We start from the raw sequence: 20,925 nt of genomic DNA on the forward strand, positions 1-20,925 counted from the left end.
GCCCCTCACCGCGGGTGTACAACGACTGTGGGGCCTCGGCCGCTGTTCCTCGTTGGGGGCCCTCGTCACTCCTCGTCCAATCCGGGGTGTTCCCCCCCCCCCCGCCGCCATTTTGTTGCACCCCAACTTGCCCCCATTTTGTTGTACCCCAGGGAGGCGCCATTTTGACGCGCTATGGGGAGGTACCATTTTGGGATACCCCCACGCTCCCCACAAGGCCATCCACACGGCTCTTCCTGACGGGGATCTCCGTCTCCGGGATTGCTAGATCCTCGTTGCTTGCTTTTCCGAGGGTGTCCGGCCCTTAGGAAGAGTCCCTAATGGCGCTGCCCCTTCATTCCCCCCCCCAATCCCCACAGAATGGTACCTCCCCCGCCCTATCACAACACCCCTCCGCCGTGGCGCGTTAGTGACAACCAATGAAAACCGTGCCCTGGCGGAAGTACATCCCTACCCGGAAGCGACCGGGACGGAACCGGCGCCGTTGCTATGGTGACAGCCCCGGAAGTGAAGCTTCGCTCCCGGAAGTGGCGGCGGCGGCGCGGCGGCCATGGGCTCCTCGAAGAAGCACCGGGATCGCGGCGGGGCCGAAGGGGCCGAGGAGGCTCCGGCGGCAGCGGGAGGGACCCCGGCGGGGGGGAGCGGCGCCGCGGGGCGGCCCCGTGAGCACCGGAAGCACCGGCACCGCGGCGGCGAGCGCAGGGGGAAGCGCAGCCGCTCCCGGGGGGAGCGAAGTGGCGGCGGCGGCGGCTCCGGTTCTTCCTCCTCCCGCCGTAGCGGCCCTGAGGAGCCGGGGAGGAGCGGCCATGGCCGCGGAGGCGCCGAGGCCGAGCGGCGGGGGAAGAGGGAGCGGCGGGAGGAGCGGGAGGAGCCCGGTGAGGAAGCGGGGGGGGAGGGAGAGGGCATTTATTGGGGTACGTGGTGCACTGGGGGTGGTTATGGTTATGGGGTGCCTTGGGGGGTGCTTATGGGGCACTGGGGGCGTTGGGAGGGGGGGGCTGGAAGGGGTTTGGGGGTGTTTATGGGGTGTCTGGGGGTGTTTGTGGGGCACGGGGGAGGGGTTTGGTGGGGTTATGGGGTGCTAAGGTTAACTAGCGGGTATGTGGGGTGTTTGTGGGTCACAGGGAGGGGGATTGGGGTGTTTATGGTGTATCTGGGGGTGTTTGTGGGGCACTTGAGGGGTTTGGTGGGGTTATGGGGTGCTAGGGTTGACTATGGGGTATGTGGGGTGGTTTGTGTGGGGCTGGAACGGGTTTGGAGGTGTTCATGGGGTATCTGGAGGTGTTTGTGGGGCACAGGGGAGGGGTTTGGTGGAGTTATGGGGTGCTAGGGTTGACTGTGGGGTATCTGGGGTGGTCTTTTGGTCACAGAGGAGGGGTTTGGGGGGCCTGGAGGGGGGTTGTGAGGCACTTGAAGGGGTGTTCATGCGGTGTAGGGGAGCTTTGGGGGCCCATTGTGGGCCTGGGGGTTACTTATGGGGTTACATGGGGGGTCGTTGGCGGTGTGTGTGAACCTATAGGGCTACAGAAGCATTAACCAATACCCCCCCCTCCAGCTGCAGCCCCCAAAGCTGCAGGCGAATCATCCCTCAGCGTGGAAGAAACCAAGTGAGTGACCCCCCCCCCCCCCCATCCCCATTCCCCCCCACTTTGGGTGTCCCCAGCCCCCCTCACCCCCTTATCCTTGTGCCCCCCCCCAGCAAACTCCGGGCCAAGCTGGGCCTGAAACCACTGGAGACAACGACAGTCAAGAAGGGTGAGTGGTGCCCCCCCCCCCAAACATCCCCCCCAAGATTTGGGGGCACCCAGCACCCATTTGGGGGTGTTTTGTGTCCCGTCCCCCCCCCAGAGGCTGGCACCAAGGAGGACCCGGTGGCAGCGGACGTCATCAACCCCCTGGTGCAGCGCCAGCGGGAGGAGATCCGGGAGAAGCTGGCGGCTGCCAAAGAGAAGCGGCTCCTGAACCAGAAACTGGGGTGAGGAGCCCCCAAAATGGCCTTTTTTAACCCCAAAATGTGCCTTTGGAACCTTAAAATCTCTGGTTTTAATCCCAGATTGTTCCCTTTTAACCCTAAAATGGCTGCTTTTTATCTCAGAATGTGTTTTTAACCCTAAAACGTCTGTTTTTAACCTCAAAATGTTTCTTTTTAACTCCAGAATGTGTATTTTTAGTCCCAGAATGTCGCTTTTAACCCTAAAATGTGTACTTTTAACCCGGAAGTGTTTCTTTTTAGCTCTAAAATGTCTACTTTTAACACCAAAATTTCTGTTTTTAATTCTAAGATGTCTCTTTTTAGCTCCAAGATGTTCCTATTTAACCTTAAAATGTCTTTTTTTCAGCCTGAAAATGTCTTTTTAACTCTAAAATGTCTATTTTTAACCTCAAAATGTTTTTTTAGCTCTAAAATGAGTATTTTTGATATTCAAAAATTCTTTTTTACCCTAAAATGTGTACTTTTAACCTCAAAATGTTTCTCTTTAAGTTTAAAATGTCTACTTTTACCCCCAAATCTTCCTTTTTGACCTCCAAATCTTCCCTTTTAACCCCACAATGTCCTTTTTTAACCCCAAAATGTTTATTTCTAACCCCAAAATGTTCCCTTTAACCCTAAAATGTTCCTTTTTAACCTCTGAATGTTCTTTTTTAACCTCAAAATGTTGCTTTTAACCCTAAAACGTCCCTCTGTAATCCTAAAACATTTATTTTCAGCATGAAAATGTTTTTTTTTAACCATAAAATGCCTATTTTTAACCCCAAAATATTTTTTTTAACCCTTGAATGTGTCTTTTTAACACCAAAATGTTACTTTTTAACCTTAAAACATTTATTTTCTCTCCGGAAATGTTCTTTTTTAACCCCAAAATGTCCCTTTTTAACCCCAAAATGTCCCTTTTTAACCTCAAAATGTTCTTTTTTAACCCCAAAATGTCCCTTTTTAACCCCTCCAAGGAAGATCAAGACGCTGGGGGAGGATGATCCATGGCTGGATGACACGGCTGCCTGGATTGAGAGGAGCCGGAAGCTGCAGCAGGAGAAGGAGCTGGCAGAGAAGAGGGTGAGTGATGAGGGGGGGATGACACCCCTAAACCACCCCAGATTTAACAAAACCAGGCTTAAAATGGTGACTTCACCCCAAGTTTGAAGTGGTTTGGGGCCACGGGAGCCTTTAAATGTGTTTTCTATTGAGATTACCTAAAAATCTTTGGGAAAATGATGGTTTTGGGCAATCAACTCCCTTTTCCAGAAGGTTTTTTAGTGGTTTTTAGGCAAATTGGGTCTATTTTCACCCAATTTCCACTTTCCCCTCCTCGTGGGCCCATTGAGGCACTGGTTGGGCTTTACCTGGTCACAGAACATTGAGTTCATTGGGGTTGATGGCGATATCGGTGTTCAGATGCTCTTTGATAGGACCTGGTCGATATTCTTCACTGCTCCTCCAAATGTAGAGGTTGGAGTGGAGGTTTTGGGGTGTTTCAGGTTGATTTGAAGGCTTTTAAAGCCCAAATTAAGGTTAGGGATGTCCTGACACCCCTTCCCATAGAACCTTTAGGAGATGGTTGGGAACATCCATGCATTGGGTTCACATTTCCCGTGCCTCTTCCCATTCCAGGCCAAGCTGCTGGAGGAGATGGACCAGGAGTTCGGCGTCAGCACCTTGGTGGAGGAAGAGTTCATGAGGAGGAAGAGGGTGAGCTGGGGACATTCAAGGACCCTTCTGGACCCTCCCCTTCCCCCCCAGTGTCCATCCTGACCCCCCCATGTCCCGTGTGTGTACCCCCCCCCCAGGACCTATACAGTGCACGGGACCTGCAGGGGCTGACGGTGGAGCACGACTTGGGCGCCTTCCGGGAGGGAGAGACCCTCGTCCTCACCCTCAAGGACAAGGGTGAGGTGGGGGGACATGGGCTCTGTGACACACCCCCCCCCCCCCCCCAAGTGGCAAAAGGCTGGGGGGTGGTCCTGGTACCACATCCACCCTCAGTGGGATGCAGCGCCAAGAGGCTTGGGGGTGGTTATAGAGCATCTTGTGGGGCACAGGGGAGGAGTTTGTGGCGGGCTGGAGGGGGATTGGGGGGTGCTTATGTGGTGTAGTGGAGTTTTGGGGCTCTGTGGTGGTAGTGATGGGGCCCTGTGTCCTCCCAGGGGTGCTGGAGGAGACGGAGGACGTGCTGGTGAACGTCACGCTGGTGGCCGAGGAGCAGGCGCAGGAGAACCTGGAGCTGCGCAAGAAGAAGCCCCCCTATGTCCCCTATGAGGACGAGGACCCCGCTGCTGCCACCCAGGTACCCCCCATCCGAACGCCTCCCTGCGTGTGTCCCCCTTCCCACAGGCGTGTTATCTCATGTTAACGCGTGTTTCCACGTGCTCTTGCGTGTTATCCTATGTCACGTTACCCGATGTTATCCCATGGTGTTATTGTATGTTATCCTATGGTATCGCGTGTTATTCCATGTTATTTCATGTTACCTTTGTTGTCCCATGGGATCCCATGTCATGCTATGTTAATATCCCGTGTCGCTGTCCCATGTCGCTGTCCCGTGTCGTTATCCCATGTTCTGGCATGATATCCCATGTTATCCCATGTCATCCTGTGTTAATACCCCATGCCACTTCATGTTAACATCCCTCGTTATCCCGTGTCGTTGTCCCGTGTCATTGTCCTGTGTCCTGGCATGATATCCCATGTTATCCCATGTCATCCTGTGTTAATACCCTATGCCACTTCATGTTAACATCCCTCGTTATCCCATGTCATTGTCCCGTGTCATTGTCCTGTGTCCTGGCATGATATCCCATGTTATCCCATGTCATCCTGTGTTAATACCCTATGCCGCTTCATGTTAACATCCCTTGTTGTCCCGTGTCGTTGTCCTGTGTCGTTGTCCCGTGTCGTTGTCCCATGTCCTGGCATGATATCCCATGGTATCCCATGTCATCCTGTGTTAATACCCCATGCCACTTCATGTTAACATCCCTCGTTGTCCCGTGTCGTTGTCCCGTGTCCTGGCATGATATCCCATGGTATCCCATGTCATCCTGTGTTAATACCCCATGCCACTTCATGTTAACATCCCTCGTTGTCCCATGTCGTTGTCCCGTGTCCTGGCATGATATCCCATGTTATCCCATGTCATCCTGTGTTAATACCCCATGCCACTTCACGTTAACATCCCCTGTCGTTATCCCCTGTCGTTATCCCCTGTCGTTATCCCCTGTCGTTATCCCCTGTCGTTATCCCCTGTCGTTATCCCCTGTCCTGGCATGATATCCCATGGTATCCCATGTCATCCTGTGTTAATACCCCATGCCACTTCATGTTAACATCCCTCGTTGTCCCGTGTCGTTGTCCCGTGTCCTGGCATGATATCCCATGGTATCCCATGTCATCCTGTGTTAATACCCCATGCCCCTTCACGTTAACATCTCTCGTTACCCCTTGCTATTATCTCGTGTTCTCACATGTTATCCCCCACTATCTCATGTTATCTCATGCCCTTATTTCATGTTATTCCATGTTGTTACCCCATGTGGTTATTCCATGTTATCCTATGTCATGGGAGGTGTCCCCCCCTATAGCAGGGGGGTTGGACCCGGATGATCTTAAGGTCCTTTCCAACTCTTAAGTCTTCTATGGTACCCCATGCCCTCACCCCATGCCCTCACCCCATGCCCTCACCCCATGCCCTCACCCCATGCCCTCACCCCATGCCCTCACCCCATGTTATCCATGTGTTCCCATGCACAGGGCCCCAAGGAACACGTGGTGCTCCCCAAATACGCCGACCCCCCCCAGCGCCCCTCCTTCCGCCTGGGGACGCAGGGGACAGTGGGGGGGGGACCAGGGGACCCCCGGCAGCAGCCCCCCACCTCCACAGGCCCAGCCCCCCAGAGCCTGGAGCTGCCCCCCCTGCGCCTGGCCCCCGAGTACCTGACACCACAGGAGATGGTGAGGCTGGGGGGGGGTGGGGGGGTGGGTTTGGGGGGATTTGAGTCCTTTTTTGGAGGGTTGGGGTGATTTGAGTCTTTTTGAGGGGGTGATTTGAGTCTTTTTGGGGGGGTTGGGGTGATTTGAGTCTTTTTGAGGGGGTGATTTGAGTCTTTTTGGGGGGGTTGGGGTGATTTGAGTCTTTTTGAGGGGGTGATTTGAGTCTTTTTGGGGGGGTTGGGGTGATTTGAGTCTTTTTGAGGGGGTGATTTGAGTCTTTTTGGGGGGGTTGGGGTGATTTGAGTCTTTTTGAGGGGGTGATTTGAGTCTTTTTGGGGGGGTTGGGGTGATTTGAGTCTTTTTGAGGGGGTGATTTGAGTCTTTTTGGGGGGGGTTGGGGGTGATTTGAGTCTTTTTGGGGGGGTTGGGGTGATTTGAGTCCTTTTTGGGGGGCTTGGGGGTGATTTGAGTCCTTATTTGGGGGTGATTTATGTTCTTTTGGGGGGGTTGAAGTGATCTGAGTTCTTTTGGGGGGCTTTGGGGTGAGTTATTTTGGGGGGCTTTGGGGTGAGTTATTTTGGGGGGGTTGGGTGATTTGAGTCCTTTTAGGGAGGTTTTGGGGTGATTTGAGTCTTTTTGGGGAGGTTTTGGGGTGATCTGAGTCCTTTTGGGGGGCCTTTGGGGTGATTTGAGTCTTTTTGGGGAGGTTTTGGGGTGATCTGAGTCCTTTTAGGGAGGTTTTGGGGTGATTTGAGTCCTTTTCGGTGATGACTTGTTTTTTTTTGTGTGGCTTCGTGGGCTTCTGGAGTGAATTGGGTCATTTAGGGGCGATTTCAGTGTTTTCAGAGGTTGATTTAGGTCCTTTTGGGGTGATTTCAGTGTTTTCAGAGGTTGATTTAGGTCCTTTTGGGGTGATTTCAGTGTTTTCAGAGGGGGATTTGGATCCTTTTGGGGTGATTTAAGTGTTTTCAGAGGTTGATTTAGGTCCTTTTGGGGTGATTTCAGTGTTTTTAGAGGGGGATTCGGATCCTTTTGGGGTGATTTCAGTGTTTTCAGAGGTTGATTTAGGTCCTTTTGGGGTGATTTCAGTGTTTTCAGAGGTTGATTTAGGTCCTTTTGGGGTGATTTCAGTGTTTTCAGAGGTTGATTTAGGTCCTTTTGGGGTGATTTCAGTGTTTTCAGAGAGGGATTTGGATCCTTTTGGGGTGATTTCAATGTTTTCAGAGGGGGATTTGGATCCTTTTGGGGTGATTTCAGTGTTTTCAGAGGGAGATTTGGATCCTTTTGGGGTGATTTCAGTGTTTTCAGAGGTTGATTTAGGTCCTTTTGGGGCGATTCCAGTGTTTTCAGAGGGGGATTTGGATCCTTTTGGGGTGATTTCAGTGTTTTCAGAGGGGGATTTGGATCCTTTTGGGGTGATTTCAGTGTTTTCAGAGGGGGATTTGGATCCTTTTGGGTGATTTCAGTGTTTTCAGAGGGGGATTTGGATCCTTTTGGGGTGATTTCAATGTTTTCAGAGGGGGATTTGGATCCTTTTGGGGTGATTTCAGTGTTTTCAGAGGGGGATTTGGATCCTTTTGGGGTGATTTCAGTGTTTTCAGAGGGAGATTTGGATCCTTTTGGGGTGATTTCAGTGTTTTCAGAGGGGGATTTAGGTCCTTTTGGGGCGATTTCAGTGTTTTCAGAGGGGGATTTAGGTCCTTTTGGGGCAATTTCAGTGTTTTCAGAGGGGGATTTGGATCCTTTTGGGGCGATTTCAGTGTTTTCAGAGGGGGATTTGGATCCTTTTGGGGTGATTTCAGTGTTTTCAGAGGTTGATTTAGGTCCTTTTGGGGTGATTTCAGTGTTTTCAGAGGGGGATTTGGATCCTTTTGGGGTGATTTCAGTGTTTTCAGAGGTTGATTTAGGTCCTTTTGGGGTGATTTCAGTGTTTTCAGAGGGGGATTTGGATCCTTTTGGGGTGATTTCAGTGTTTTCAGAGGTTGATTTAGGTCCTTTTGGGGTGATTTCAGTGTTTTCAGAGGTTGATTTAGGTCCTTTTGGGGCGATTTCAGTGTTTTCAGAGGGGGATTTGGATCCTTTTGGGGTGATTTCAGTGTTTTCAGAGGTTGATTTAGGTCCTTTTGGGGCGATTTCAGTGTTTTCAGAGGGGGATTTGGATCCTTTTGGGGTGATTTGGGCTCTTCTTGGGGGGGGTGGGGGGGATGTGTCCCTGCCCCGGGGCATTGTGGCTAATGGGGGTGTCCCCCCCCCCATCAGGAGCCGTTCCGGCGGCAGCGGCGCCGCGTGCGGCGGCTCCGGAAGAAGGAGAAACCGCTCCGGGCCGACGACCTCCTGCCCCTGGCCCCCGGGGACACGAGGGGGGACTTCGGCTCCAGGTGCGGGACCCCCTCAATGGCACCCATGGGACCTCCCCCTTGACCAGCACCCATGGGGTCCTCCTCACCGCACCCATGGGACCCCCTCAGTGGCACCAATGGGACCTCCCCGTTGACCAGCACCCATGGGGTCCTCCTCACCGCACCCATGGGACCCCCTCAGTGGCACCCATGGGACCTCCCCGTTGAGCAGCACCCATGGGGTCCCCCTCACTGCACCCATGGGGTCCTTCTCACCGCACCCATGGGACCCCCTCAATGGCACCCATGGGACCTCCCCGTTGAGCAGCACCCATGGGGTCCCCCTCACTGCACCCATGGGGTCCTTCTCACCGCACCCATGGGACCCCCTCAACGGCACCCATGGGACCTCCCCGTTGACCAGCACCCATGGGGTCCCCCTCACTGCACCCATGGGGTCCTTCTCACCGCACCCATGGGACCCCCTCAATGGCACCCATGGGACCTCCCCCTTGACCAGCACCCATGGGGTCCTCCTCATTGCACCCATGGGGTCCTTCTCACCGCACCCATGGGACCCCCTCAATGGCACCCATGGGACCTCCCCCTTGACCAGCACCCATGGGGTCCTCCTCATTGCACCCATGGGGTCCTTCTCACCGCACCCATGGGACCCCCTCAATGGCACCCATGGGACCTCCCCGTTGAGCAGCACCCATGGGGTCCTCCTCATTGCACCCATGGGGTCCCCCTCACTGCACCCATGGGGTCCCCTCACCATACTCATGGGACCCCCCCCTTGACCAGCACCCATGGGGTCCTCCTCACTGCACCTATGGGACCCCCTCAATGGCACCTATGGGACCTCCCCCTTGACCAGCACCCATGGGGTTCCCCACACCACACCCATGGGATCCCCCTCACCGTACCCATGGGACCTCCCCCTCACCGCACCCATGGGGTCCCCTCACCGTACTCATGGGACCTCCCCCTTGACCAGCACCCATGGGATCCCCGTCAGCACACCCATGGGACCCCCTCAATGGCACCTATGGGACCTCCCCGTTGACCAGCACCCATGGGATCCTCCTCACCGCACCCATGGGATCCCCCTCATGGCACCCATGGGACCTCCCCCTCACCGCACCCATGGGGTCCCCCTCACCACACCCATGGGATCCCCCTCACCGTACCCATGGGACTACCCCCATGACCAACACCCATGGGATCCCCCTCACTACACCCATAGGGTCCCCCTCCCTGCACCCATGGGGTCCCCCTCCCTGCACCCATGGGACCCCCCCTTGACCAGCACCCATGGGGTCCTCCTCACTGCACCCATGGGACCCCCTCAATGGCACCCATGGGACCTCCCCGTTGACCAGCACCCATGGGGTCCTCCTCACCGCACACATGGGACCCCCTCAATGGCACCCATGGGACCTCACCCTTGATCAGCAACCCATGGGGTCCTCCTCACCGCACCCATAGGGTCCCCCTCACTGCACCCGTGGGATCCCCCCCTTGACCAGCACCCATGGGATCCCCCTCACCGCACCCATGAGACCCCCGCCTTGACCAGCACCCATGGGATCCCCCTCACCACATCCATAGGGTCCCCCTCACTGCACCCATTGGATCCCCCTAACCACACCCATGGGATCCCCCCTTGACCAGCACCCATTGGATCCCCCTCACCACACCCATGGGATCCCCCACCCTTGACCAGCACCAATGGGATCCCCCTCACTGCACTCATGGGACCCCCCCTACCTTGACCAGCACCAATGGGACCCCCCAGCCAGTGCTCCGGGACTCCCCCCAGTCAGCACTGATGGGACCCCCACTGATCAGCACTCATGGGAAACCTGAGCCAGCACCCATGGGATCCCCCCCTGACCAGCACCAATGGGACCCCCCCAACCATCCTCTGACAAGCACCAATGGGACCCCCCCCAGTCAGCACCTGTGAGATCCCCCTGACCAACACCCATGGGACCCCTTGACCAGCACCCATGGGACCTCCTGACCAGCACACCCAACATCAATGGGACCCCCCCAATCAGCACTCATGGGAACCCCTGACCAGCACCCATCAGATCCCCCATGACCAACATCAATGGGACCCCCCCAGTCAGCACCCATGGGAACCCCTGACCAGCACCCATCAGCACCCCCCAACTGGGGACCCCCCTTGACTAGCAACCCCAGCACCAATGGGACCCCTCGACCAGCACCCATGAGATCCCCCCACTCAGCACCCATTGGACCCCAGACTGGTGTATAAGGAACACCAGCACCCACAGCACCCATTGCAGCCCCCAATCTCCCCTCATTATCACGTGACACACACCCCCCCCCCCAACAGGTCCCGAGGCCGCGGTCGCCGGGTGCAAGAGGATGAGGATGGTGCTGAAGGGGAGGGGGAGGCCCCCTCCAGCCCCCCCCCAGGAGACCCCCCCCAGCTCCCCTCTGATGACACCCGCCTGGAGAGCATGGACATCAGCAGCGAGGGTGAGGGCACCCGGAGTGCTGGGGGGGGGACACGATGGGGACACCCAGGGTGCTGGGGGGGTGCAGGGGGGGCCCTGCTGATGGGTGCCCCCCCACCCCCCCCCAGAGGAGGTGCAGGGCCCGGCCTCGCCGCGGGTGCTGGATGAGGACGATGCTGAGCAGGAGCTGCAGCAGCAGCTGGAGAAGGGCCGGAGGCTGCGGCAGCTCCAGCAGCTGCGGGAGGCCCCCGGGGAGAAGGTGAGAGCACCCATGGGACCCCCCCATAGCACCCATGGGATCCCCCATAGCACCCATGGGACCCCCCCCATAGCACCCATGGGATCCCCCATAGCACCCATGTGATCCCCCCATAGCACCCATGTGATCCCCCATAGCACCCATGGGACCCACCCATAGCACCCATGGGAGCCCCCATAGCACCCATGTGATCCCCCCATAGCACCCATGTGATCCCCCCATAGCACCCATGGGACCCCCCCATAGCACCCATGGGACCCCCCCCCATAGCACCCATGTGATCCCCCCCATAGCACCCATGGGACCCCCCCATAGCACCCATGGGATCCCCCATAGCATCAATGGGATTCCTCCATAGATTCCATGGGATCCCCACGTAGCACCCATGGGACATCCACCCCATAGCACCCATGGGACCCCCCCCATAGCACCCATGGGACCCCCCCATAGCACCCATGGGACCCCCCATAGCATCAATGGGATTCCTCCATAGATTCCATGGGATCCCCACGTAGCACCCATGGGACATCCACCCCATAGCACCCATGGGACCCCCCCCATAGCACCCATGGGACCCCCCCCATAGCACCCATGGGACCCCCCCATAGCACCCATGGGACCCCCCATAGCATCAATGGGATTCCTCCATAGATTCCATGGGATCCCCACATAGCACCCATGGGACATCCACCCCATAGCACCCTTGGGACCCCCTCATAGCACCCATAGACCCTCCCATAGCACCCATAGACCCTCCCATAGCACCCATAGACCCTCCCATAGCACCCATGGGCTCGGACCCTGTTGTCCTGACCCCCATTGCCCCCAGGTGCTGGAGCTGGTGCGGGGCTTTGGGGGGGCGCCGGGGCCGGATCCCCGCTCCGGAGCCATCGTCTTCAACGCCACATCCGAGTTCTGCCGGACCCTGGGAGAGATCCCGACATATGGACTGGCTGGGAACAGGGAGGAGCAGGAGGAGCTCATGGTGGGCATGGGGAATGGGATGGGGGGGACGGGGGGGGCAGGAGGAGCTCATGGTGGGCATGGGGAATGGGATGGGGGGGACTGGGGGGAGCTCATGGTGGGCATGGGGAATGGGATGGGGGGGACTGGGGGGAGCTCATGGTGGGCATGGGAAATGGGATGGGGGGGACTGGGGGGGCAGGAGGAGCTCATGGTGGGCATGGGGAATGGGATGGGGGGGACTGGGGGGGCAGGAGGAGCTCATGGTGGGCATGGGGAATGGGCTGGGGGGGCAGGAGGAGCTCATGGTGGGCATGGGGAATGGGATGGGGGGGCAGGAGGAGCTCATGGTGGGCATGGGGAATGGGATGGGGGGACAGGAGGAGCTCATGGTGGGCATGGGGAATGGGCTGGGGGGGACTGGGGGGGCAGGAGGAGCTCATGGTGGGCATGGGGAATGGGATGGGGGGGACTGGGGGGGGCAGGAGGAGCTCATGGTGGGCATGGGGAATGGGATGGGGGGACAGGAGGAGCTCATGGTGGGCATGGGGAATGGGATGGGGGGGGCAGGAGGAGCTCATGGTGGGCATGGGGAATGGGATGGGGGGGGCAGGAGGAGCTCATGGTGGGCATGGGGAATGGGATGGGGGGGACTGGGGGGGCAGGAGGAGCTCATGGTGGGCATGGGGAATGGGATGGGGGGACTGGGGGGGAATGGGGAGGGGGAACTGGGATGGGAACGGGGGGGGAACTGGGAAGGGGACTGGGAGGGGGACGGGGGGGGAACTGGGATGGGGGACTGGGATGGGAACGGGGTGGGGGGAACTGGGATGAGGGGGTGGGAACTAGGAGGGGAATGGGGAGGGGGACTGGGAGGGGAACTGGGATGGGAACTGGGGTGGGGAGGGGACTGGGAGGAGAACTGGGATGGGAACAGGGATGGGAAGTGGGGTGGGGGAGATGGGAAGTGGGATGGGGGGGATGGGACCTGGAATGAGGACATGGGAACTGGGATAGAAGGGATGGGATCTGGAATGGGGGGGATGGGACTTGGAATGGGGCAGATGGGACCTGGGATAGGGAGTTGGGACCCATAATATGGGGGTCAGTACATGGAATAGGGGAGTTGGAGTCTAGAATGTGGGGGCTGGGAACTGGAATAGGGGACTGAGACCTGGAATGGGGGTGTTGGGACTGAGAATGGGGGGGCTGGGACCCAGAATGTGGGGGGGTGGCACCTGGAATGGGGGTTTGGGAGCTGGAATGGGAGGTTGGGACCTGGAAAGAGTGGATTGGGACCCAGAATGGGGGGTTGGGACCTGGAATGGGGGTTTGGGACCTAGAATGGGGGGCTCAGGACCTGGAAAAGGGGGGCAAAATGAGGGGCTGGGGTCTGATATGAGGGTACAGGGGGTGTGGGGAGACAAAAAGGGGGTGAAAGAAAGGTGCAGGGTTTGGGGGGGGCTGTGGTCACTTTGGGGGCCCCCATGTCACTGTATGTGCCCCCTCCCCAGGCCCTGGAGCGTACTTCGGGGCGCCCGTCCCCCCCCGAAGCCCCCGATTCCGAGGGGGAGGAGAACATGGGCTGGAGCAGCGTGAACCTGGCTGAGGAGCGGCAGCAGCAGGATGTGAGCACCCCAAAACTTGAGGGGGGCACCCCAAAACTTGAGGGGGGCACCCCAAAACACAGTGGGGCCCCTCTAGGGGCTCTTCTGCTCTGATTTGTGGGGGGGAATGTACCCCTTGGGGGGTGATGGGGTCCATTAAAACTGCTTGGGGGGGGTCCCCCACATTGTGGGGGGGTCTCTGAACCCCTTTCCCCCCCCTTCCCCCCCCAGTTCTCAGCCTCCTCCACCACCATCCTGGATGAGGAGCCCATCGTGAACCGGGGCCTGGCTGCAGCCCTGCTGCTCTGCCAGAACAAGGGTGAGCAAGGGGGCTATGGGGGGGTGTCACGGTCCCTATGGGGGGATTTGGGGTCCCTAGATTTGGGGTCCCTGTGGGGAGATTTGGGGTCCCTATGGGGAAGGTTGGGGTCAGTTTGTGGCATGGGGAGGGTTACTGGAGTTCCCTTGAGGTGGTTTGGGGACCTTGTTATGGGGGGCTTGGAGAGCTCTATAGGGTGAATTGGGGGGGGGTCTATAGGGTGACATGGGAACTATGGGGGCCCTATAGAGGGGGTCTCTAGAATGATTTGGGGAGTGTTGAGGGCATCTATGGGGGCCCTATAGGGGTGTCTGGGCTCCCTATGGGGTATTGGGGTGTCTCTGCCCCCCCTGATCCCCCTCTTTCCCCCCCTCCAGGGCTGCTGGAGACAACAGTGCAGAAGGTGGCACGAGTGAAGGCACCCAACAAGTCCCTGCCCTCGGCCGTTTACTGCATCGAGGACAAGATGTGGGTGATGCCCCCCCCATCTCCCCTATGTGGGGTGCACAAGCACTGCCCCATCCCTGTGCACCCCTTTCCTTGTGTGTGTCCCCCCACATCCTGCTTTGTCTCCATCCCTGTGTCCCGCATCCCCCTACATCCATCCCTCTGTGGTCCTTCATCCCTGGGTGTCCCCACATCCCTCTGTGTCCCCTGCTTCCCTCTGTGGTCCCCATCTCTGCATCCCCTCACATCCCCCTATGTCCCCCACATCTGTGTCCCCATCCTAGTGTCACCCTACATCCCTCTGTGGCCCCCACATCCCTTCTTGGCCCCTCGTCCCTGTGTCCTACATCCCTCTGCATTCCCCTACATCCCTCTATGCCCCCCACATCCCTCCATGGTCCCTCATCCCTCTGTGTCCCCCCACATCCTTCAGTATCCTCTGCATCCCTCTGTGTTCCCCATCCTTGTGTCCCTATCCCTGCATCCCCTCACATCCCTCCATGTCCCTATCCCCGTGCCCCCTATATCCTTCCATGTCTCCCATCCCTATGTCCTAACACATCCGTGTCCCCATCCCAGTGTCACCCCACATTGCTTTGTCCCCTGCATCCCTCTGTGTCCCCTGCATCCTTCTGTGTCCCTTGCATCCCTGTTTCCCATCCCTGTTCTCATCCCTGCATCCTCTCACATCCCTCCATGTCCCCATCCCCATGCCCCCCACCTCCCTCCGTGTCTCCCATCCCTATGTCCCCCCACATCTGCATCCCACATCGCTCTGTGTCCCCTCGCATCCCTCCGTGGTCCCTCATCCCTGTGTCCGACCCCATCCTTCTGTGTCCCCTGCATCCCTGTGGCCCCCCACATCCCTCCATGTCCCGGTCCCCATGTCACCCCCTATCCCTCTGTATCCCCACATCCTTCTGTGTCTCCTGCATCCCTCTGTGTTCCTCATCCTTGTGTCCTCGTTCCCGTATCCTCCACATCCCTCTGTGTTCCCCATCCCATGTCCCCCCCATCCCTTTGGGCCCCCCATCCCTGCGTGCCCCCCATCCCCTTGTCACCCTCCATCCCTCTACATCACCCCCCATCCCTGGGTGCCCCCCATCCCCTTGTCTCCTTCCATCACTCTGTATCCCCCCCATCCCTGCTTGCCCCCCATCCCCTTGTCCCCTTCTATCCCTCTGTACTCCCCCCATCCCTGGGTGCCCCCCATCCCCTTGTTATCCCCCATCCCTCTGCATCCCCCCCCATCCCTGGGTACCCCCCATCCCCTTGTCACCCCCCATCCCCTTGTCACCCCCCATCCCCTTGTCACCCCCCATCCCCTTGTCACCCCCCATCCCCTTGTCAACCCCATCCCTTTGTCACCCTCCATCCCTTTGTCACCCCCCATCCCTGGGTACCCCCCATCCCTGGGTACCCCCCATCCCCTTGTCAACCCCATCCCTGGGTACCCCTTATCCCTTTGTCACCCCCCATCCCTGGGTGCCCCCCATCCCTTTGTCACCCCCCATCCCTCTGCATCCCCCCCCTTCCCTGGGTACCCCCCATCCCCTTGTCACCCCCCATCCCTGGGTTCCCCCCATCCCCTTGTCAACCCCATCCCTGGGTACCCCCTATCCCTTTGTCACCCCCCATCCCTGGGTACCCCCATCCTCTTGTCACCCCCCATCCCTCTGCATCCCCCCTCATCCCTGGGTACCCCCCCAGCCCCTTGTCAACCCCATCCCTGGGTACCCCCCATCCCCTTGTCAACCTCATCCCTTTGTCACCCCCCCATCCCTGGGTACCCCACATCCCCTTGTCAACCTCATCCCTTTGTCACCCCCCCATCCCTGGGTACCCCCCATCCCCTTGTCAACCTCATCCCTTTGTCACCCCCCCATCCCTGGGTACCCCCCATCCCCTTGTCACCCCCCATCCCTCTGCATCCCCCCCCATCCCTGGGTACCCCCTATCCCCTTCTCACCCCCCCGGTGTGTCCCCCCCCCTTAGGGCCATCGATGACAAGTACAGCCGCCGGGAGGAATACCGGGGCTTCACGCAGGACTTCAAGGAGAAGGAGGGCTACCGGCCCGACGTCAAGATCGAGTACGTGGACGAGACCGGCCGCAAGCTCACCCCCAAAGAGGTGCTGAGGTGGGGGGACGGGGGCAATGGGGGGGCCCTGACCCCCCCTCGGTGTCCTCCTGACCCCCCTCTATGTGTGTGTGTCCTGTGTCCCCCCTCCAGGCATTCCGGCAGCTCTCCCATCGCTTCCATGGCAAAGGCTCGGGGAAGATGAAGACAGAGCGGAGGATGAAGAAGCTGGATGAGGAGGCGGTGAGTTGGGGGGGGGGCACTGCTGGGGGGGGTCCCTCTGCCCTTTTGGGCCCCATTGTGGCTCTTAAACACCCTTTTGAGCCCCATTGTAGCTCTTAAACACCCTTTTGAGCCCCATTGTGACTCTTAAACACCCTTTTGAGCCCCATTGTGGCTCTTAAACACCCTTTTGGGCCCCATTGTGGCTCTTAAACACCCTTTTGAGCCCCATTGTGGCTCTTAAACACCCTTTTGAGCCCCATTGGGGCTCTTAAACACCCTTTTGGGCTCCATTGTGGCTCTTAAACACCCTTTTGGGCTCCATTGTGGCTCTTAAACACCCTTTTGGGCTCCATTGTGGCTCTTAAACACCCTTTTGGGCTCCATTGTGGCTCTTAAACACCCTTTTGGGCCCCATTGTGGCTCTTAAACACCCTTTTGAGCCCCATTGTAGCTCTTAAACACCCTTTTGGGCCCCGTTGTGGCTCTTAAACACCCTTTTGAGCCCCATTGTAGCTCTTAAACACCCTTTTGGGCCCCATTGTGGCTCTTAAACACCCTTTTGGGCCCCGTTGTGGCTCTTAAACACCCTTTTGAGCCCCATTGTGGCTCTTAAACACCCTTTTGAGCCCCATTGTAGCTCTTAAACACCCTTTTGGGCTCCATTGTGGCTCTTAAACACCTTTTGGGGGTCCTTCAGTCCAGTTTGGGGGGGCTCTGAAGCCTTTTAGGGTTCATCCTGCCCCCACTGGAGTTCTTTGTTCTGATTTTGGGGTCCTCTTGGCTCCATTCAGCCCCTTGAACCCCAAGTTTGGGCCCCCCCCATCTTCTTTTTAACCCTCACCCCTCTTTTGGAACCCATTGGTGCAGAGATGGGACCACTTTGGGGTCCCCTCACTCCTGGGTTTCAGGGGGGATCCCCAAATTCAAACACACTGAGGCTTTTGGGGGGGGGGGTCCCTGGGTTTGGGGGGCTTGGTTCTGGGTGTCACCTGTGCCCCCCCCCCGTCTTCCAGCTGCTGAAGAAGATGAGCTCCAGTGACACCCCCCTGGGCACGGTGGCCCTGCTGCAGGAGAAGCAGAAGGCGCAGAAGACGCCGTACATTGTCCTGAGCGGCAGCGGGAAGAGCATGAACGCGTGAGCTGGGGGCACTGGGAGCAACTGGGAGCACTGGGAAAGGGGACGGGGGAGCACTGGGAGGGCCTGGGAGTGCTGGGAAGGGGACTGAGGAGCACTGGGAATGGGACAGGGGGGCACTGGGAGCACTGGGAGCACTGGGAAAGGGTCTCAGGGGCACTGGGAGTGCTGGGAGGGACTGGGGAGCACTGGGAAGGGGACTGGGGGGACTGGGAGCGATGGGAAGGGGACTCGGGCACTGGGAGCACACTGGGAAGGGGTCTCAGGGGCACTGTGAGTGCTGGGAAGGGGACTCAGCGGCACTGGGAGCGATGGGAAAGGGTCTCAGGGGCACTGGGAGGAACTGGGAAGGGGACTGGGGAGCACTGGGAGGGACTGGGAGTGCTGGGAACGGGACTGGGGAGCACTGGGAGGGATTGGGAGTGCTGGGAAGGGGACTGAGGAGCACTGGGAATGGGACAGGGGGGCACTGGGAAAGGGTCTCAGGGGCACTGGGTGGGACTAGGAGCGCTGTGAAAGGGACTGGGGGCACTGGGAGGGACTGGGGGACACTGGGAGGAACTGGGAGCACTGTGAAGGGGGCTGAAGAGCACTAGGAGGGACTGGGAGCACTGGGAAAGGGACTGGGGAGCACTGGGAATGGAGTAGTGCTGGAGGGCACTGGGATGGGATAGTGGGGGCTGGAATGGACACGGAGCATCTAGGATGAGGGATACTGGGATGGACACTGGGAGCTCTGACACCCCCCCCCCCCCTCTTTACTCCCCCAGGAACACCATCACCAAGTGATGCCTCATCCCCTCCTGTCCCATTCCCCCCATCCCCTTTGTCACCCCCTGGATAATAAAGACCGAAGGATGGTCCCTGAGTGTCACCAGAGCCTGGGGGGGGGGGGACGGGGACGGGGACAGGACAGGACAACAGCCCCCATCGTGTGTCACCACACGGCCTCAGTGCTACCAACAGTCCTTTATTGGGGAGCAGCCACCATGGGAACACCCCCCCTGTCCCCCCCGCCACCGGCCCTGGTGGCCTGGCCCCCAGTGTCCTTTGGGGGTGAGTGCTCCTTGTCATGTGTGTCCTCCTCGTCGTCATGTGTGTCCTCCTTGTCGTCACGTGTGTCATCTTCATCATGTGTGTGCTCTTCATCACGTGTGTCATCTTCATCATGTGAGTCCTCTTCATCATGTGAGTCCTCTTCATCACGTGAGTCCTCTTCATCACGTGAGTCCTCGCTGTCCCCCGTGTCCTCACTGTCCCCGGTCTCAGCCCCGGCCACCACCCGGTTGGTGTTAACGAAGAGCCCCCCCTCCCCATCACCGTCCCCATCAGGGGGGTGGCTGCAGAGGGGACATGGGGGGGGGGGGGTCACATGGGGACACGGGTGTTGGTGTGTCCTCAACTGACCCCTGGGTCAGAGCCACCCCCTCCCACCGGTGACACCCCAATAATGCTGCATTGTTGCCCCCCCCACTAACCTCAATTAACGCCCCTATTAATGACACCCCTATTATTGCCTCCCTTTAATGCCCCCCCGTTAATGTTCCCATTCATAACACCCCCATTAATGACATCCTTATTAATGCTCCCATTTGTAACACCCCCCTTAATGACATCCGTATTAATGTCCCCCATTAATGACATCCTTATTAATGGCTCTCATTAATGACACCCCTATTAATGCCTGCCTTTAATGGCCCCCCATTAATGCCCCCATTCAGAACACCCCCATTAATGACACCCTTATTAATGCCCCCATTTGTAACACCCCCTTAATGACACCCCTATTAATGTCCCCCATTAATGACACTTATTAATGCCCCTCATTAATGACACCCCTATTAATGCCCCCCATTAATGACACCCTTATTAATGCCCCCATTTGTAAGACCCCTATTATTGACACCCCTATTAATGCCCCCCATTAATGACACTCTTGTTAATACCTCCCTTTAATGACCCCCCATTAATAACCCCATTAATACCCCACCACTGACACCCCCATGTTATTATCCCCAGTTCACCCCCCTTATGCCATCTTCCCCCCCAGTTAACACCCCCCAACAATGAACCCCAATATCACACCCTATTTAACCCCCCCCTATTGGTGCCCCCACACACACTCACCCCTCCCTGTTCGGCCTCTCCACTGCAGCAAAGGCCTCAGGCCTGCAAGGAACAGTGGGGGGGTGTCAAAGGGGGGCTATGGGGGGGGGGGGGTTTGATTTGGGGGGGGGGTTGGACCCTACCATAGCCCCTGGCGCTGCAGGAAGCGGACGTGGGGGGGCAGGAGCACCAGGGAGATCTCAGCCTTGACCTTGGCCCCCTCCTCAATGGGATCAACCAACAAGAAGTCACCTGGGGGGGGGGGGGGGGGGGTGGAATTTGGGGGTCACCCCCTGGCACAGTGACAGCGGTGGCATCATGGGGGGGGGTGGGGAGGAGGGGGGGAGGGGGGGTCACCTCTCTTGATCCAGATGTGGCGGCGGAAGCGGGGGGGCATGCTGGCCAGGAACCGCGTCCCCTCGGGGGTCTCCACCTCGTGCAGGTTGTTCCCGGGGGTCCCCAACACCTTTGGGGGGGGGGGGGGGCACACACACAACACAGAGCAAGTCAAGGACAACCCCCCCCATTGTGTCCTATGGGGGGGGGGTCCATACCCCCTTCCCCCCCCCCTCGTCGCACCCTCACTACGCGCTGTCGCGGTGCCGGCATCACGTGCTCCTCCAGCAGCTCCCGCACCACGTGCTTCCGCTTGGTGGCGCGCGACATCCCGCGGCTGCGGCGACAACGTTGAAAGATGGGGGGGGGGGGGTGTGGGATGAGGAAACCGGATGAACCGGAACCGTTCCCCTCCAATAACACAGCACCGGGGGGGGGGGGGGGGGAACAGAACCGGCGGCCGCCGCCGCTTACCGGCGTCCGGTACTTCCGGGTGTGCGCGGAGTCACTTCCGGGAAGCGTAGTAGCGTCACCATAGAAGGGCGGGGCGTGGTTTACGTTTGTGGGCGGGCATGCAAAAGAGCATCGCGTCTGGGGGCACATTGATTGACAGGGAGGCGGGTGCCCTCTGATTGGCCGGGCAGCCGCTGATCGGCGCGGTGACGCCGTCGCTGATTGGTTGATGTGTCGCG

At 58.5% G+C, this 20,925-nt stretch overlaps 2 protein-coding genes across 3 annotated transcripts; one reads left to right on the top strand and one right to left on the bottom strand.

Moving 5' to 3' along the window:
* Window positions 1-525: 525 nt before the first annotated feature.
* On the top strand, window positions 526-18,668 carry SART1 (spliceosome associated factor 1, recruiter of U4/U6.U5 tri-snRNP). Its single transcript, XM_061444381.1, has 20 exons — window positions 526-875; window positions 1,556-1,607; window positions 1,700-1,755; window positions 1,849-1,975; window positions 2,950-3,055; window positions 3,611-3,688; window positions 3,787-3,886; window positions 4,144-4,283; window positions 5,747-5,947; window positions 8,186-8,304; window positions 10,634-10,779; window positions 10,886-11,016; window positions 11,846-12,001; window positions 13,494-13,607; window positions 13,818-13,905; window positions 14,283-14,373; window positions 16,348-16,483; window positions 16,585-16,674; window positions 17,670-17,791; window positions 18,562-18,668. Exons 1-20 carry the CDS (start codon window positions 551-553, stop codon window positions 18,578-18,580), a joined length of 2,397 nt encoding a protein of 798 aa, XP_061300365.1. The 5' UTR covers window positions 526-550; the 3' UTR covers window positions 18,581-18,668.
* Window positions 18,669-18,740: 72 nt separating this feature from the next.
* On the bottom strand, window positions 18,741-20,776 carry EIF1AD (eukaryotic translation initiation factor 1A domain containing). Of its 2 annotated transcripts, none has more exons than XM_061444375.1 (6): window positions 20,708-20,776; window positions 20,477-20,570; window positions 20,255-20,363; window positions 20,041-20,149; window positions 19,919-19,960; window positions 18,741-19,131 (listed from the first exon to the last, which is right to left on the bottom strand). In XM_061444375.1, the coding sequence occupies exons 1-6, from the start codon at window positions 20,767-20,769 to the stop codon at window positions 18,762-18,764; spliced, it is 786 nt and encodes a 261-aa protein (XP_061300359.1). In that variant the 5' UTR covers window positions 20,770-20,776; the 3' UTR covers window positions 18,741-18,761. The 2 variants fall into 2 exon arrangements, with proteins under 2 accessions (XP_061300359.1, XP_061300358.1); XM_061444374.1 differs by having other exon boundaries at window positions 18,741-19,134.
* Between the last annotated feature and the right edge of the window lie 149 nt (window positions 20,777-20,925).

Source organism: Pezoporus flaviventris, unplaced genomic scaffold (genome assembly GCF_033815535.1).
Source record: "Pezoporus flaviventris isolate CSIRO_AGI_PZ_B2104156 unplaced genomic scaffold, CSIRO_AGI_Pfla_v1 ptg000843l, whole genome shotgun sequence".
Classification (NCBI taxonomy): Eukaryota; Metazoa; Chordata; class Aves; order Psittaciformes; family Psittacidae; genus Pezoporus; species Pezoporus flaviventris.

Bases quoted from the DNA above. Each gene is read 5' to 3' on its own strand.
- SART1 (XM_061444381.1), top strand. From the start codon at position 551: ATGGGCTCCTCGAAGAAGCACCGGGATCGCGGCGGGGCCGAAGGGGCC. The intron at 10,780-10,885 runs GTGAGGGCACCC...ACCCCCCCCCAG, and splicing joins CATGGACATCAGCAGCGAGG to AGGAGGTGCAGGGCCCGGCC. The intron at 13,906-14,282 runs GTGAGCAAGGGG...CCCCCCCTCCAG, and splicing joins GCTGCTCTGCCAGAACAAGG to GGCTGCTGGAGACAACAGTG.
- EIF1AD (XM_061444374.1), bottom strand. From the start codon at position 20,769: ATGGTGACGCTACTACGCTTCCCGGAAGTGACTCCGCGCACACCCGGA. The intron at 19,961-20,040 runs GTAGGGTCCAAC...TGTTCCTTGCAG, and splicing joins CTGCAGCGCCAGGGGCTATG to GCCTGAGGCCTTTGCTGCAG. The intron at 19,135-19,918 runs GTGAGTGTGTGT...ATGTCCCCTCTG, and splicing joins GAGAGGCCGAACAGGGAGGG to CAGCCACCCCCCTGATGGGG.